We start from the raw sequence: 16,780 nt of genomic DNA, 5'->3' as shown, positions 1-16,780 counted from the left end.
GAACACCCAGCAGTTTTTGGGAGTCCTCATAAAAACACTAGGCGTATGCGAGGGGATGTGTTCCTTCATGCTAGCAAGGTGATTCGGGCGCTGGGGGGGGGGGCGTGCAGCATTTACCTGTTCACTATGCTGCATGAAAGACGCCAGAATGACGCCTTTTATCTCTATCTAAGCTTTGATACATATGCCAAACAGGATGCAGTCAAAATCCCGACGGTCAAAATACCGACAACCATTGACCGACGGTCAAAATCCCGACAAGGTCAAAATTCCGACAAGGTCAAAATACCAACAAGGTCAAAATACCGAAATGGTCAAAATCCCAACAAGGTCAAAATATCGAAATTTAAAATCCCGACAAGGTCAAAATACCGACATATAGAATGTAGACACGTGAAAAAGTCAACATGACTTTCGGTTGATAGGTCGCAAGGTTTTTCACTGTTCTTTGACCCGGCATGTGCCGACAGGCGGTATTTCATACCCTACCATCCACTAGGGCGTGGTGGGAGAATAAAATAGTGTGCCCGAAGCATAACGGCTTCCAACTGTGCCCATGCCGACTGTGTCGACATTCAGGTAAAAAAAAACAGTGAAAAAAACCCATGTCGACCTATCGACCGAAAGTCATGTCGACTTTTTCACCTGTCTACATTCTATATGTCGGGATTTTGACCATGTTGGTATTTTGACCTTGTCGGGGTTTTAATGTTGGTATTTTGACCATGTCGGTATTTTGACCTTGTCGGGATTTTGATGGTCGGTATTTCATACCGAATCCATGCCAAACAATATAAGATAGTATAATCTTAGTGAATTGTATCCACTAACTAGCATTCCTACTTATTACGATTTGCAATGAGAGAATTAAATCACTGTATTACTAAACATGGGCATCTGTGCCTTAATTGTGACCTTAGTCTGTAGAAGTATTCATCTTTTTTTTTTTTTTAACTCGCCATGCAACGAGATTACATTTTTTATTTTATCAGCACTTCATTTTATTATGTATATTACATATGGTGGTGCTTTGTTGTTTTTTTCTAGAACAAAAAGAAAGGGAACACTTTTTCCCATTTACTTAATTGAATAAGAGAAGAATACAGCAAAGTAATTCATAACATGTTGCAATCATTCCTATTTGTATAAGCTTTTGTCCTTTAGCAGGAAACATTAACATTACACATTGAACGGTCTCCAGAACAGAATGATCCACTTGAGTGGTTAGTTATTAATATTCTCTAGAGTTTGTCCTTACCCAATGACTTGATGCTCATAATACTGCAATGTTCTCTGTAACGTCTGCTGAATCGTCTGAGGCTGCAGAATTAAAAAAAAAAAACAGAACAAGTGCTTACTGTAGGCACAAGGAAACCAAGATCCACATTAATTTGCCAGCAATGACAATAACGGAATTAGTTCCCCATTGTTCTCTTTAACCTTTGATTTTTTTTATTTCAGGAAAAAATATTCTCTTTTTCAGCCTATTTTCTTCCCCGTCTGATAATGAAGTACGGATGAGGTCTGATAGCATCTGATTTACTATTTATGTGGGAATGTAGAAGTCGATGTATGAACCTGACCTGATTAAGTCATATCTCGTTTACAATAAGGGTGATGGATGTGTGGTATGACCACACGAAAAGAGAATAGACGTGGAATTCAATGAAGAAGAATGTTGGGCTAGATTTACAGTCGTATTATGGAACAAATGAGATTTATGGAAGCGGGGGCAGACTGGAATGTTTACTAACGTCAGCTAATATTTGTTTATGAGAAAATCAGTAGTGCATTATCCGGGGCTGGGCAGCCAGGAGCAGGTACTGTGTGTGAGGATGGAAGATCCAAGATGCCCTTGGAATGCTTGTGTTGCCCAGTATCAGGCAGGATGGATGGATCTGTATTCATAAATGTAATGGTTTGGGTAACAGGAAGGTTAACAGATTTAGGTGCCACATTTTTTGCCATGTTAGTTAACACGTATCAACATTATTTGCAGCGAAAAAAACAAGAATTAATGGTGTCATTTACCATTAGAGTGATGCCCGGACAGCGCAGCCAATATGAGACTGTGCCAGTGATGACTGTGCCCATCTGCCAGCTCCTTCACTGCTGGAATATCACATCAGTGCAGGAATAAGCTAGTGTTTTCCGACCCGGTGTTAGTTCTGTGCATGTTGGCCCATCAGTTATTAGTACTGTGCATGTTGGACCATTAGGTGTTAATACTGTGCATGTTGGCCCATCAGGTATTAGTTATGTGCATGTTGGCCCATCAGGTATTAGTACTTTGCAGGTTGGCCCATCAGGTGTTAGTACTGTGAATGTTGGCCATTAGGTGTTAATACTGTGCATGTTGGCCATTAGGTATTAGCACTGTGCATGTTGGACATTAGGTGTTAATAATGTTGGACCACCCGGTGTTAGTACTGTGCATATTAGACCATCAAGTGTTAGTACCGTGCATGTTGGCCATTAGGTGGTAATACTGTTCATGTTGGACCATCAGGTGTTAATACTGTGTATGATGGACCATCGGGTGTAAATACTGTGCATGTTGGACCATCAGGTGTTAGTACTGTGCATGATGGACCATCGGGTGTTAATACTGTGCATGATGGACCATCGGGTGTTAATACTGTGCGTGTTGGACCATCAGGTGTTAGTACTGTGCATGTTGGACCATTAGGTGTTCGTACTGTGCATATTAGACCATTAGGTGTTATTACCTTTTATGTTGGCGTATGAGGAGGTAGTAGTGTGCATGCTCACCCATCAGGTGTTTGTACTGTGATAAGTTTAGAAAATTATACAATCTTCTTACATAATTTTGAAGTGAGCCATAGACACAAAAATCTTTGAAAATAACATGGATTTTCCTACAAAATGACCTTTGACCCATAAAAGATTTCTAATAGTAACTGGCCATTTTGTTGACTTACTCCTTTAAAATTACAAGCTTGCCTATTTTTAGAACAAAGTGGCATGACAATTGTCATCATTAAGCCCCTGACAGAGTTCAAAATGGCTGCCTCCTCTTTGTGCAGGTAATTGGTGTACTATAATCAAAATGGCAGTTAGTAATACTGAACTGTCTCAGAAGGTGCCCATTCACGGTACAATTGCTGGGTGCGATGAGATGCGTGCTCCCATCACACATCTCACCGCACAGCTCAAAAAGTATGTGCTGCACATACTTTTTGTACTAGACCTCATCTTATCTCATCTCATTGCATTGCAAAACCTACGCTATGAGATCAGATGAGATACCATATTGTAAACAATAATTGTACCGTGTATGGGCATCTTGAGGCTTTGCCTCCTCAATTTCCAAGATAAAAATTACTTGACTATATACCTCCATAAGCAAAAGAATCTATGCCAACAAGCATTAAAATTGATGTAACGGACCCGAAATTCTGTTAATATTGTCATTGATTTGTAAGGAACAACAAAGTGCCATATATTGAGGAAAATGGACATTCAAGTTAAACAATATAAACAGGGTTTCATGGCACCCTAGGCAAAATTTCAACCTACTGGCTACCCCCCTCACCCCCCCCCCCCAAATCCCACATTTCCACCAATACCCACCCACTTTCCAGTCTTTAAAGTGGAAACAAAGTATATAACAGCTTCTCATAAGTGACTACAGCACAGTAAAGCCGGGCACACTACCCAGCAATTTTGGTGGCAGTGCGAACACCGGTCTTGGCAATTGGAAGGGAGTGATGGTGGGGGGAGCGGGGGACTCGTTGATGAGGTCCTTGTCTTAACTGTTCAGACGAGGGAGGGGATCATTAACGATGTGTAAGAGTGCACATCGTTAACGATGTTGAGTGTACACACTAGAAAAGACAGTAAAAGATATCGCTCAGAAGGGCCCTTCTGAGCGATATCTTTTACTATCTTGTGTACTGTAGTGTTTATGGGGCTTTAGGATGTATGATTGGGTATCCTGAATTGCTTTTGGTCCTTTGTGAACTGGGCACAATATAGTTAAAGTGAACAATTTGTTCCATTTCAATTATATTTTGTAGAAATGCTGTTTTTTAAATACTTTTCTCATTAAAGTATATACTTAATACAATAATAAGAAAACATTTTCTAGATTCCGATGTTCTGCACATGCTGTGCACAATAATAACCTGTCCTGTACTAGGGCGATTATATAAGACAGCAAGCTCCCTAAAGGTTGATGTTCTGTAACAGCTGATCCTGGTGTCATGCTATGAAAACTCACTGGCTTTGCATTGAGTCAAATAACTGTCATGTATTATACAGTACTGCATTCTCTATATATTGTACTTTATAAACTATGTTTTAGAAATCTCCTTACTTTCTCCAAATTTAGAGGTGTGTTTATCATTAGTTATTTATCTGTATTTAATTTTCATTAAAATGTATAAATGTGTTTTTGAAGAATTCACAAAATTCACCTGTAAGCCCTTAATATCACATTTTCTTAGTAAGCAGATTGTGAATTCTATACCTATAATTAGAAATTCGATCTGCTCAAATGTACTAAAGGGAAAAAAAAACACCGGAGGGAGCCTTGCAGTAATAACGCCATCTTTCTGGGACGATAAATGCAGGGCTCACTAATATAAAAACCCACCAGTTTTGCTTTGATTTAAAGGACACCCATGAGAATGACAATACCCACCAGAACTCAGGGCCCGATTCAGAACTGCTCGCTAGGCTGTATATATTCACCAATTAGCGAGCAGGTTAATGCCGCCCCACCAAACGCACTCCTTCCCGCCACCCGAATCTCCTCGCACCACTGCAAGCGGATATGTACGCACACAAGGAAAATCATTCGATAATCGCTCACCATCGAATCATTCTTGATCTGTTTGAAGCTAAAAGTAAGCCAGGTCTTCTGCGAATCGGGAGTGGGCAGTGATGTCATATGATATCATCCACCTGCCCCGAGCTGTCAGGGGCACGCCTGCGTTCACTGGGGTCCGCCCGGCATTTCAATGGGCACATGCCACCGTTTTTGGTGGCCACAACCATGAAACACCGGGTGTCCACCCCAGAACGCCACCTGCCTGTGAATCGGGCAGCGAGTGCTCCGGCAAATGACATTTTCACTGAAGGCACTAGCTGCGGTTGTTTGCGCATACACATTAGCGCCTATGCAAATGCACAGATCCCCACCGTCGGGGACGGGGATGAATTTGGACCTGTGCAAACAGAGATGCATCGGCCCCTTAGTCTGTTTTGCTTTAATGTGGCTGACACACTACAGTACATGACACGCTACAGTACATGACACGCTACAGTACATGACACGCTACAGTACATGACATGCTACAGTACCGCTATCACTGGCTGTAATCTCCATTCTTTCATATTAGTCACCATTGATGATATCATCTACAGCTATTATACAGTAAACTTAAACACTACAAAAGAGCATCTATAGATCTCAGTAGACAGTATAAAAAAAATGTACAAAATCCTGACTTCTTCTAAAGAAAGGGCGCTGCTAAGCCTTGATCCCTTGATCTCTTTGTACGGTTAATGCCGCATGTTTTACACCTTGATAAATGGTAGGAGGGATGAAAGAGAGTGTGTCCCCTGTCCCCCCGCTCTCTACATACACATCACTTGAGAGTGGGACTGTCTAACCTTTTCGGAGGGAGAAAGAATCTCCGCTGGGAGATTAGGGGGATTGTTTAGCTGACAAATTGAATCTATTCTTCTCCAGCTGTATGTGTCATGGATATACAGTACAGTACCCAGGATTCCACTTTCAAACAGAGCATTAAGTACTCCTGGTTGCTGCCTCCAGCCTTACAAAATAAGCCACCATCAACTTGATTGTGCCAGATTGCAGAGTAATGGAACGATAACGCTTATTCTCAAAATGTCAACTTTTACAGGTGCGCCTTTCTCAGCACAGGGGCTCTGTTTTTGGAATGAAAGGTGTTTAATGGATGACTGGATAGATATCCCTGCATTAACCTATCCTGGTTAACCCTGCATTAACCCTTCATGGTTTGCATCTTAATAGCAAGACCTATTTAATACTCTTTTAAAAAACAGAGTCGGTTTAGCTGGAAATAACTTTTTGAAATAGTTTTTGTTCAATGTTAATGTACCAGTATTTCTATTACAGTAACATAGAGTGGCAGGGACAGTATAATTCCACATGAAGTGAATGTGTGATATCCAGTTTTGGGGTTTAGAGCATCAGGTTGGGGTGGGGCCGGGGATGGTCGCATGCAGGAGAGCTCCGGTGTCCATCCACGGAGCTCCCATCCCCGGCCCATGGAGAAGGTACGGGTGACGGCGGGGGGACGGGGGAGACGGAGAGAGCACTGATCGCTGAGTTCCCTCGGCGATGTGATCCCCCGGCGCTGGTCGCGGCGTTCCCCGGCTGGAGAGCAAGGAGGGGGAAGACGGATGGCGCCCACAGTCTTGGCGCCCAGATGACTATGCTATGCCGCCGGCATGAGGACCTGCTGCCGGTCCCTCGTGCCAGCGGGACCCCCAGCCGCCGCAGCAGAGATGGAGTCCCGGCCCCAGTGGAGGATCCAGGCCTACAGAAGAGGACCCTGGCCTGCAGTGGATGATCCCGGCACTTTGCGGAGACTCCAGGCAGACCCTGGCTGCGACCCCTAGGATGCATTGGGAAGCCCGTCCAGCCCCATGGATCTCTGGATGAACTTGGCTGCCTGGGAGAAGGCATGGCTCCAGAGAGAGGGCCTAGCCTTGGCCACAGGCCTCACTGTCTATCCCAGGCCCCAGGCTCCTGGCCTCACTGACTCTTCCCCCCCAGCCCCCCCAGCCTCATGGACTCTCTCTCTCTCCCCCTCCCCCGGCAGCTGCCTGCACTGACTCTCCCTACAGGAGGATGGCCTGGTGAGGCCTTCAAGATGGTGCCGCAAATGGCTGCCTAGGATCTGTGCTCAGCAATATGTATCCCGTGTCTCATGTGTGATAACTGTACTGTCCCTGCTACAACTGTACTGTCTCTGCTCATACTGTCACCTGCCCGGCTGCTGCAATGACCAGTGTCACCGCGGATGGCTGCCTAGGCGCTGTGCAGCTTGGCAGGTGTGTGTTCCCTGTGTGATAACTGTACTGTCTCTGCTTCTATTATTACCTACCCGGCTGCTGCAATGACCAGTGGCGCCGCTGATGGCTGCCTAGGCACTGTGCAGCTCGGCGGGTATGTGTTCCCTGTGCGATAACTGTACTGTCCCTGCTTATATTGTTACCTACCTGGCTGCTGCAATGACCAGTGGCGCCGCTGATGGCTGCCTAGTCGCTGTGCAGCTCGGCGGGCATGTGAATCCCCGCAAGTGATGTCTAAATGCTCTCAATGTAACGTGTATAATTGTCTCAATGGAATGTATGTAATGTCTCCCCACCCCATTTCATCCCTGCTTGATGCTGCACTGTAATCCACAAAAAATTCCTAGTGTGCGCAAGCACACATGGCCAATAAAGTTGATTCAGATTCAGATCAGCAGCAGCAGGACTGATTGGATCCATAAGATGTATTGTGAATCACTGTCTCATAATTAACACCTGTGGTTTCCTGTTATATGTTTGTTCAGAACAGTGAGTCAGTGTTCTCAATGCCTTTTAGCAGCTGCGCAATAGGCTGGGTGGGAGGGGGGGGGGTAATTATGCTACAAAAGAAGCCCCAGACTTTTTTCCATCAACTGTATGTTACTCCTTTTCACAATAGTTGATTAGACATCAGTACATCAAATGTAACCTATGTTGGATCTCTTGCAGTACACAGCTTATATTTGTAAAGACAGTGATTAAGGGGCCTAATTATCATAGGTGGTTGTGGGTGGATGTAATTATCATTGTATTGCCACCAAATGCAGTTATACATAATGTAGTATTGTTGCAAATTATCATGCCTGGGCTGCTGGGTGAGACCCAGAAACATCCCTTATCCTACTGGATAAATTATACCCCTTTTAGACATACTACCTGGGATTTTGTCCAGGTTTACCCGGGATTTTCAACCCAGGTCACTCCCGGGATTTTAGTAACAGACCCCCTTTCACACTACACCTCAAATCCGGGAAAAACCCGGGTATACCCCTTTCACACATAAGCCAGGCTTTCAAGCATTTCAGTGTTTCATCATTAAAATGGGACACGCCCTGGCAGCAAAAAAAAGCAACATCACATGTTTAAAACTGAAAAACCCGGGTAAACCCATTCAGACATAAGCCGGGTATTACACCCGGGAGTTAAATACCGGGAAAAACCCTGGTCAATTGCAGGTGCTCAGTATCCGGGAGTGAAATCCCGGGTATACCCTTTCAGACATACGCTAGTCCCGGGTTTGGGCGCGTTCATGTGAAAAAACCCGGGATTTTCGCATATGTCTGAAAGGGGTATTATATGTCTTTTGTTGGGCACCTAAAAGCAGCAAAAAGCAGAAGAGATCATTTGTTACCTTGTATTGTATCTATTGTCATAGTGATGTGACCGAGACTTTCTGGTGGCACTGGACTCCATAGAACTTCTAGACCAGGGTTGGCCAAACCGGTCCTTGAGATCTACCAACAGTCCTCATTTTCCAGATCACCCAGCTGGTGCACAGCTGTAGTCATTACTAACTGTCACATTTTTAAACCTGCTGAATTCATTCCTACTGTAGATCCACAGGTTGTCTGAAACACATTTTGTAAATCTTGAAGTTTGTCCACCCCTATTTTAGACACTTTAATGATGTCTCTGGTGTCAAACCTTTGATGAATGACCATTCTTGGATCACCTCAATTAATTACATATTGGGGTTTTTTTCTGGCTGACATGCAGCACTTCGAAGTTCACAGCGCTGTGTGTCATTTTGAGCCTGCCCGCCGCTTTCACATGCCGCTGCCTCCCTTTGCAGGGCGAATTCGGCCGCACGGCTGCAAATGGATGTTTTGCATAAACATGACCCCCACATCATTTCATGGTCGCCGACCATCGAATGATGTAGAGCGCACATGGAAATCTAAGATACTTTCAGGTGCCTGTGCCCTGGAGGGGACCCCTCCGCCTAGGGATGCCAATCCCGGGGCTATTTTTCAATCCCGGGATTCGGGATTGAAAAATGCCTAATCCCGGGATTCCCGGGATACCCGGGATTGAGTTTGTAAATAGAATGACAAACTTTAGTCCCCCCCCAAACCCAGTCTAACTCACCCGGCCATTGCTGCGGGAGCCGGGCAGTGATGTTCCGAGGCCGGCTTTTCATTGGGGGCCGTGTGCGGGTGGTCTGGAGGCCTGCAGATGTGCGGGAGCCAGGCAGCGGTGGACTGGAGGCGGACTTGGAGTAGCCGGGCGGCAGTGAAGGCGGCACGGGTACCGGGCGGTGGGCGGGCACGGAGCCGCAGACAGGCTGCGCAGCGTGACCTCTGACAACAGGTCACGCTGCACGCAGCCGCAGAGCAGCGCGTTGGGGTTTGGGAGAAGCCGGGCAGCGTCTCAGCTGGTCTCAGCGCTGCCCGACATTAGATTTGCGCATGCGCAGGACAACCCCGCAATCCCGGGATTGGAAGATCCAATCCCGGGATTCAAATCCCGGCATTTTTAGGGCCAAATCCCGGGATCCCGCCGATCCCGATCCCGGGATTGGCCACCCTACCTCCGCCCATTAGCATGAGAAAGCCCAGCATTTTCAAGAGAACGCCCATGAAACGCTGGGCGTCAGAGGCAGTACTGTGGGAGGCAATGGAGTCATTTGCCGCCGGGCTCCTGCTCCCAAGGGGGCACCTCTCCTCTCCTGCAAGTTTAAATCAGTTAAAAAATATATATATTGCTTTTGTGGTTGAGTTCTGAAATATAAATGTATTCTCTATCTATCTATCTATCTATCTATCTATCTATCTATCTATCTATCTATCTATCTATCTATCTATCTATCTATCTATCCATATAGATTATATTATATATCTTGCCTCTGGACAACTGGAATAAACTTACGCCACTGCTGGGCGTTCCCATGGGCACGATTACCCGCCACCGCCCCACACCACTGCCCGCACTAGTGGGTGTGAGCGCTCAACGAACACTCTGTTAGCCACGGCCAGTCGCATCTGCCGCATGCACATGTGCAGAAATGCGCATGTGCAAGCGCAGTTGTAAAACATCGGGCACCCGTGCGCATGGACCAGAATAAGGTATTTCATTTTCAAATTTGTTTTAGATTCTCAAACAAAATGTAAGGTAAAAACAACAGATGTGGGAAGTGTTATATCCCAGCAATAGCCCTCTGATTAAGTGTAGTTTCAGTAGCCATTAATGCTGTGCACTTGTTCATGTAACTGTACTTTCTTTTGTATTATAAGAAATAAATGACACAAGATTACTGTTACTACATAGCAACCTGTTTCCATTTGCATTATTGGTAACAGTTTTATGCAGTTATAGCACCATTATAGTTCTGTGCTTAGAATGCTTTATCGGAACATTTTACCATTTCTCATACTGTATATTGTTACATATACAACACAGCAAAGACAATCATATAATTCCTTACAGATTCTTAGTACACTGTTTAGACATCTTGCATACACACTGGGCGACTTTGAGCTGAAAGCCGCCCATTGTGTACGGCCCGGGAAGCCGTTCATCTGCTGTGCTATACAAAGCTGCCCCCCCCTCCCCCTCGCTGACAGCGCCGGGCAGGGGGAAAGCCACACAGTGTGTACGCACTGAGCGTCTTTCCCCCCCACCAATGACAGTGATCATCGCTGTCCATACACGCTGGGCATAGACTCCCAGTGTGTATGGACCTTTATTTACAATAATTTAAAACATATCATAGTTGAGCCAATGGATCCAGCACCCTAGCCTTTATTTATCACAATCTGCATTTTCCATGAGGATGTGATAAATATTTTCCAACCCCATTAATCGTGTGAAAATGAATATTTTCATTGGTGTTACCATTTTTTCATTGGTGTTACCATTCTGCTCTTGCTGGGAGACAGGATCTTATTGGTAGAGCTGAATGCAGAGTAATTGCTTGCTTTATAACACTGTTTCCTGGTTCAGGTCCTCGGCGCACATTGCACCTGCATTGGTCGGCGCATGTGCCACCAGGGGCCAATGGGCGCTATAGGGTAATGCCATCTGCAGATGGTATTAGTGGAGCCGAGCTCCAGAAATCAAGCATTCAAGATCTTGGTAAATATGGGTTGTATTTGCAGTCAGAAATGGCCTATCCTAAATATGTGTTTGGATGGGAAACGGTCATCTGTCAGACCAGACTTAGGTTGACAGTCATTAGGTCGACCCCGGAAGGTCGACTTTCCCCAAGGTCGACAGGGTTAAAGGTCGACATGGCTCAAGGTCGACATGACTTAATGTTGACATGGGCCAAGGTCGACATGGATTTAGGTCGACAGTCATTAGGTCGACATGGGTTTTTCACTGTTTTTTGAGCCGACATGTGCCGACAGGCGGTATTTCATGCCCTACCATCCACTAGGGCGTGGTGGGAGAATAAAATAGTGTGCCGAGCGCAGCGAGGCACCGTGCCCGAAGCATTGCGAGCGAAGCGACTCCAACTGTGTCCATGTCGACTGTGTCGACATTCGGGTAAAAAAACAGTGAAAAACTCATGTCGACCTAATGACTGTCGACCTAAAACCATGTCGACCTTGGCCCATGTCGACCTTAAGTCATGTCGACATTGAGCCATGTCGACCTTTAACCCTGTCAACCTTGGGGACAGTCGACCTTCTGGGGTCGACCTAATGACTGTAGACCTAAGTCTGTTCTGACAGATGTACCGCTTCCGTTTGGATCCCCTGAAAATATGCAACATATTTGTGGAATCTCTCCTGAAAACAGATATTTTCAAGAGAGATCCCACAAATATTGATAAATATGTGCTCAGGCGCTACCTAAACACCTAGAGTAGGTAGCAGTATAAAATCACTTTTGTTTTTTCTTGTCTCTTGTCTTTTTGTTTACCTTTTTATTAATGGTACAGTGGATTTATATTTTTTGTGTTGTGTAAAAACGCATCTGTTGATAAGCACGAATCCCATCATCTTGCTTCACCAACTTGTCTTGCTCATAACTGAGCAGCCAATGGGGGTATCTGGGGTTATGCAGTACACTTGCTTCCACTTCCACCACAGGGCCACACTTTGTGAGCCTCCCAGACATTACAGGAGGCTAGGCAAGTATACTTTAATATCTCAAAGGTGTCAACAACCAGAACAGTATGCAGTAATCCAAAGTTGTTGAAACATAGCAGTGTAAGAATGGGTTACAGAGCCATTTGGAATGTCCTGGGCCTCCAGAAATTCACAGTAAGAGCATCAATCTGTAAAAGGAGAAAACTTGGAACAGTGGTGAATCTTCCGGGGTGGCTGTCTTGCCAACATTCCTCCTAGAGCTAATCAACTACTCAGCCAGGAAGTCACAAACCACTCTATACAACATCTGTGGACCTGCAGGCCTCGCTCAACCATAATACAGATGCTTGGGAGAAATTGTATCCATGGGAGGGTTGCAAGATGGGAATCACAGCTTACGAAGAGCAACAAATAGGCTTGTCTCATCATTGCTATCTCCATGTATTGTGGTCTAACGTTCTATGAGTAAATAACTGAATGTGTTGGAAAACATGGGACCAGTTACATCTGACAAAAGCTAACCCAGCATTCCACAATAAGAACATCACGCCAACAGTCAAATATGGTGGTTGTAGTGTGATGGTGTGGAGATGCTTTGCTGCTTCTGGACTGGGGAGACTTGACATAATCATGAATTTTACGCTCTACCAGAAAATACTGAGGGAGAAAGTCTAATGAGTGGTCCTTGATAACAATCCGGAGCAGAAGAGCAAAGTTGTACTGGACACGCCCCCAACATAAAGAACAAAGGGTGCAGTGCTAGGCTCCACCTCTTTGCCTGAAGCCCGCCCATGTCTCTTGAGGTCCCGGTCCTGTAAAGGAATCACTTTCTTTTGACGCGCACATGCTGGAAGTGCTGCTTCTAGTCATCAAAGTTGGGAGGATTGCAAAGGAGAGTGACTTATTCCGGTGTTCTCATGTATAATAAGGTTAGGACAATTTTATCCCTCAAGGCGCACCATGAACTTTTAACCTATATTTTGTACTATAGTTAATCCCCGCCAGGCAAAGAATCGTTACAGAGATTGACATCCATTGTAATCTGTATATTCAATTAGGTTCATAACAGATCTAACTTTAGCGCAATATTGGTACCCCATTCTAATGTCTTAGGGCAGTATTCAATAAGAAAAATTTGCCGTGTTTTATGGCGAGTTTGTGCTATTTGGAAGGAGCATTTTGCTCTCCAAAAGTGAACCACCCTATTCAATGTGATATTTTCGCCGTCTTTTTAAGTGATTTTCGCCGTGTCTCTCCGTGTAGCAATTCTCCATCGTTTCATGGAGAACTGGAATGTGAACTTTTAAACTAAAAGTTTTTTGTTTTTTTTTGGTGTCAAAAAATCAGGATTTTTTTTCTGTGAAGGGGCATGCTATTTTTATTCATGTGCTTACAGCACATGAATATATATTTAATTTAAAAATATATATAAAAAAAAAAAAATTCACACAGAGCAGCCAGCAGGGGGCCGGAGCTCTCGAGCCGCTCATTAGATATTCATATATTCACTGCACCCGATCATTACATATGCACGATCGGGTGCATTGAATACTGGGTCCCCCGCTGGCTTGTGCTGCCTGGGTCCCGGGGAGCCCTCCTCCCCTCCACATATGTTCTGGGGCAGCCAGGGAGACTTTAATCTCCCTGGCTGCCTGCGTCCCCCGGCTCCCTGCCAGCTCCCTGCCGCGGACGCTCGTCCGCTGCAGGGGTTAAGACTCGCCGCGAGTGGCGGCGAGTCTTAACCACATTGAATAGTGGGAGCAGGAGTGGCAGCGAGCCCTCCGGAACAGGGCGAGTGCATGGCGAGAGAAAAAATCTCTCGCCATGCACGGAGAATTTTTCTCATTGAATACTGCCCTTAGACATATATTCAATTTTGTTTAAAGATCTGAAACAATTAACTGTAAATATATGCAAATATAAGAAATCAGAAAGGGAACATAAACATTACCGGGAACAAAGCCAAAAAAGCAAGTAATGCTGGGGACACGAACCTAAAGATTTGTATTTGACAGATAAATCTACTATTGGCAAATGGACAAACCATGCTGCACTGCCGGTGGGACAGACGTAACATGTGCAGAGAGAGTTAGATGTGTGTGCGTTATATTGTTTCTGTGCAGGGTAAATACAGACTGCTCTATTCTTACACGGCAATCTAACTTTCCGTTTGAATACACCCCAACCAAATCTAATTCTCTCTGCACATGTTACATCTGCCCCACCTGCAGTGCAGCATGATTTTGTCCATTTGCTATAAAAGCAGCTTTGCGTTCAGGTCTGAATAACCCCCTAGGTCTTTTTATCTTTTTGCTCCGAACTCAAAATCATCCCCATCTGTTCCCAAAATGTTCAGTTGTTGTATGACACAGTTAAAGCTTAACACATCTCTGCAGGGATTTTCTGTAAACCCCACGAAATCCACTGTACCTGCAATCTGCAGCAGTAGAGCCCTAAAGTCAGCAAAATCCTATCCTCCAACCTGCTATAAATTCCATAACCCTTTAGTGGTGCCTTCCTGTACTATAGCCTGTTCCCAGTGTGTAGGGGGATGGAGGAATCCACAGGAAATGTTTATGCAAATGATGTTGAAATTCAAGAATGTTACTAATATGTAAATTACTGTAGTCTACACTACAATATATGTATACTATGACTATACGCTGTTTCTAGCATGACTAATAAAGGATTTTTATTAATAACTGCCTTTTAATCGTTTTTTTTTTTTTTTTTACACAGCTGTTTTCCTCCAGTATTTTTAAAAACTAATACAGTACATGTTGGTTTTCCTATATACAACAGCGTAATGCCATGTACTGTATATAAAAAATAATTATTTCCATGACTCACTATTGTTGGAGGTTAAGCAATAAATGATACCCCTTTTACACCAGCGGCAGGTCAGACCCAGGTCAGCGGCAGTATAAATGGGTCAACCCATGTCCATTTACACTGGACTTCTACCCAGGACCTGACCTGGGTTGAACACGACTAGGACCTGGGTAGAGGGTAGTGTAAATGGGTACGGCTCCAGGTTACATCAATGGGGGAAGCCCAACCTCCAGACCGCAGCGTCCTGCGGGCAACACGCCTTCGCTGTACTCTGCACAGGGCAGGCGACAGGGGGGGTCAAGGGGGACAAGTGTGACAGGCCCCAGCGATCTGAAGGGCCCCAGAGCTTCCATGCCCTGGCATGACCACGCCTGTACTAGCTGGCTTGTCAGTGACCCTCACAGCCCAGCCGTCTACTGTGCACCATCTGTGTGTGGCTGAGTGACTTACTCATACTGCTTTCACATTGCAGAAATGGGTAATGACACGGTATTCTTAAATGGGACTTTAAAACGGGTCTGAGCCTTGAGACCTTTCACATTGCAGGTGAAAACCTTTTTAAAAATAATTTAATACCATTTAAAATTCAACCCGTTTAACCCCCAAGGGACACGTTTCAAGCCATTGAAATAGAGCCATTCACACTGCCTAAAAAACGGCTTTAAAGCGTGTAGGACTCTGCTTTTTAACCTTGTTGAAATACCGGTTATCTTTAACCGGTAAATCAACTTTGGCACTTTCACATTGCAGCCTTAAACGTTTTAAAATGGGAAAAAAACAATATACCATTTTAAAAGTGTAATGTGAAAGGGGTATCACTGTGTTCCACTGCCATTTACTGTGTGTGCACCCTGCCACTTGGCGCTCAGAGCCATCTACTCTGTGTGCGAACACACCCTGGGGCCGCAGACGCACAGCCGTGAAGTCCGCACCCGAATGCAGGCTCTGGAGCAGTGAAAGGTTCAATGAGGCTCGTGCAGAAGAGGGTTGTATGGATTTGGGATTAGGTGGGGGCTCCAGAAATATCATTGTACAGGGCCCCAAGATTTCTGTTGCCGGCCCTGACTCTGCAGACAGCAGCGAAGGCAGGGAGGAGGTGAATGGATGCCTGTGTGCGGCATCCATTCACCTCACGGACGGGGGCTGGGGGCAGCCCAGCAGCTTACCTTGGTGCTGGGCTTGCCTCCAGCACAGTGATCGGCGGTCCCGGTGGAGGTGATTGAGGTCCCGGCGATTGACATCATCTCCAAGCGCCATCTCCGGCTACACAGCGGGTAGGCGCCGCAGTGTAAATGGTGCAAATCCAGGATCCGTCTTCCAAATGTCAGGTCAGATTCGGGATTTTGGGTGTAAAAGGGGTATTTTATAGATTTTTCCCTTTTTCACACATTTAGGGGTGTGATCTGCGGCACCTCACCGCACCAGGTGATCAAAGATTTATCGGATTCCACTTGATTTGGGCTTTTAGGAGATACCCTCATCCTTTCAGTAACCGCCTGTTATGCCTGGTACACACCGAAATGATTGAGATCGGGAGCATATTGTAAGACGAATGTACGATTGTCTCGCAATCTGTTGAAGCACTTGATCTGCATAAGATCTGCTCCCGAACTGATCCCAAGTTTAGTTCAAAAAGGCTTTGTACAGACTCTTCCCCTTGCAAATATTGCTTGGGGGTATTCAGCATATTCAATTATTGATGTTGCAGAAGAGATGCACCACTCAAGGTTTGCAGGCTCTGTTTTATCCTGTTCCAGTACACAATCACGCAGGGGGTAAGAGGACCCCGTGGTTTTCATCCTGAGAAACTGGCCTACCGA

The 16,780-nt window shown here is 45.2% G+C and overlaps 1 protein-coding gene across 1 annotated transcript in view; it reads right to left on the bottom strand.

Moving 5' to 3' along the window:
• GUCY1A2 (guanylate cyclase 1 soluble subunit alpha 2) overlaps positions 1-16,780 on the bottom strand; it is a 176,934-nt gene that overhangs the window by 121,741 nt on the left and 38,413 nt on the right. The window contains exon 2 of the mRNA XM_083170033.1: positions 1,259-1,320. Coding sequence (XP_083026159.1) covers positions 1,259-1,320 — 62 coding nt within the window. The remainder of the gene's footprint in view (positions 1-1,258; positions 1,321-16,780) is intronic.

This window comes from Crinia signifera, chromosome 2 (genome assembly GCF_055691185.1).
Source record: "Crinia signifera chromosome 2, ASM5569118v1, whole genome shotgun sequence".
Taxonomy (NCBI): Eukaryota; Metazoa; Chordata; class Amphibia; order Anura; family Myobatrachidae; genus Crinia; species Crinia signifera.
Note: the sequence above shows the minus strand (reverse complement) of the source record. Positions and strands in the feature narration are given on the sequence as shown.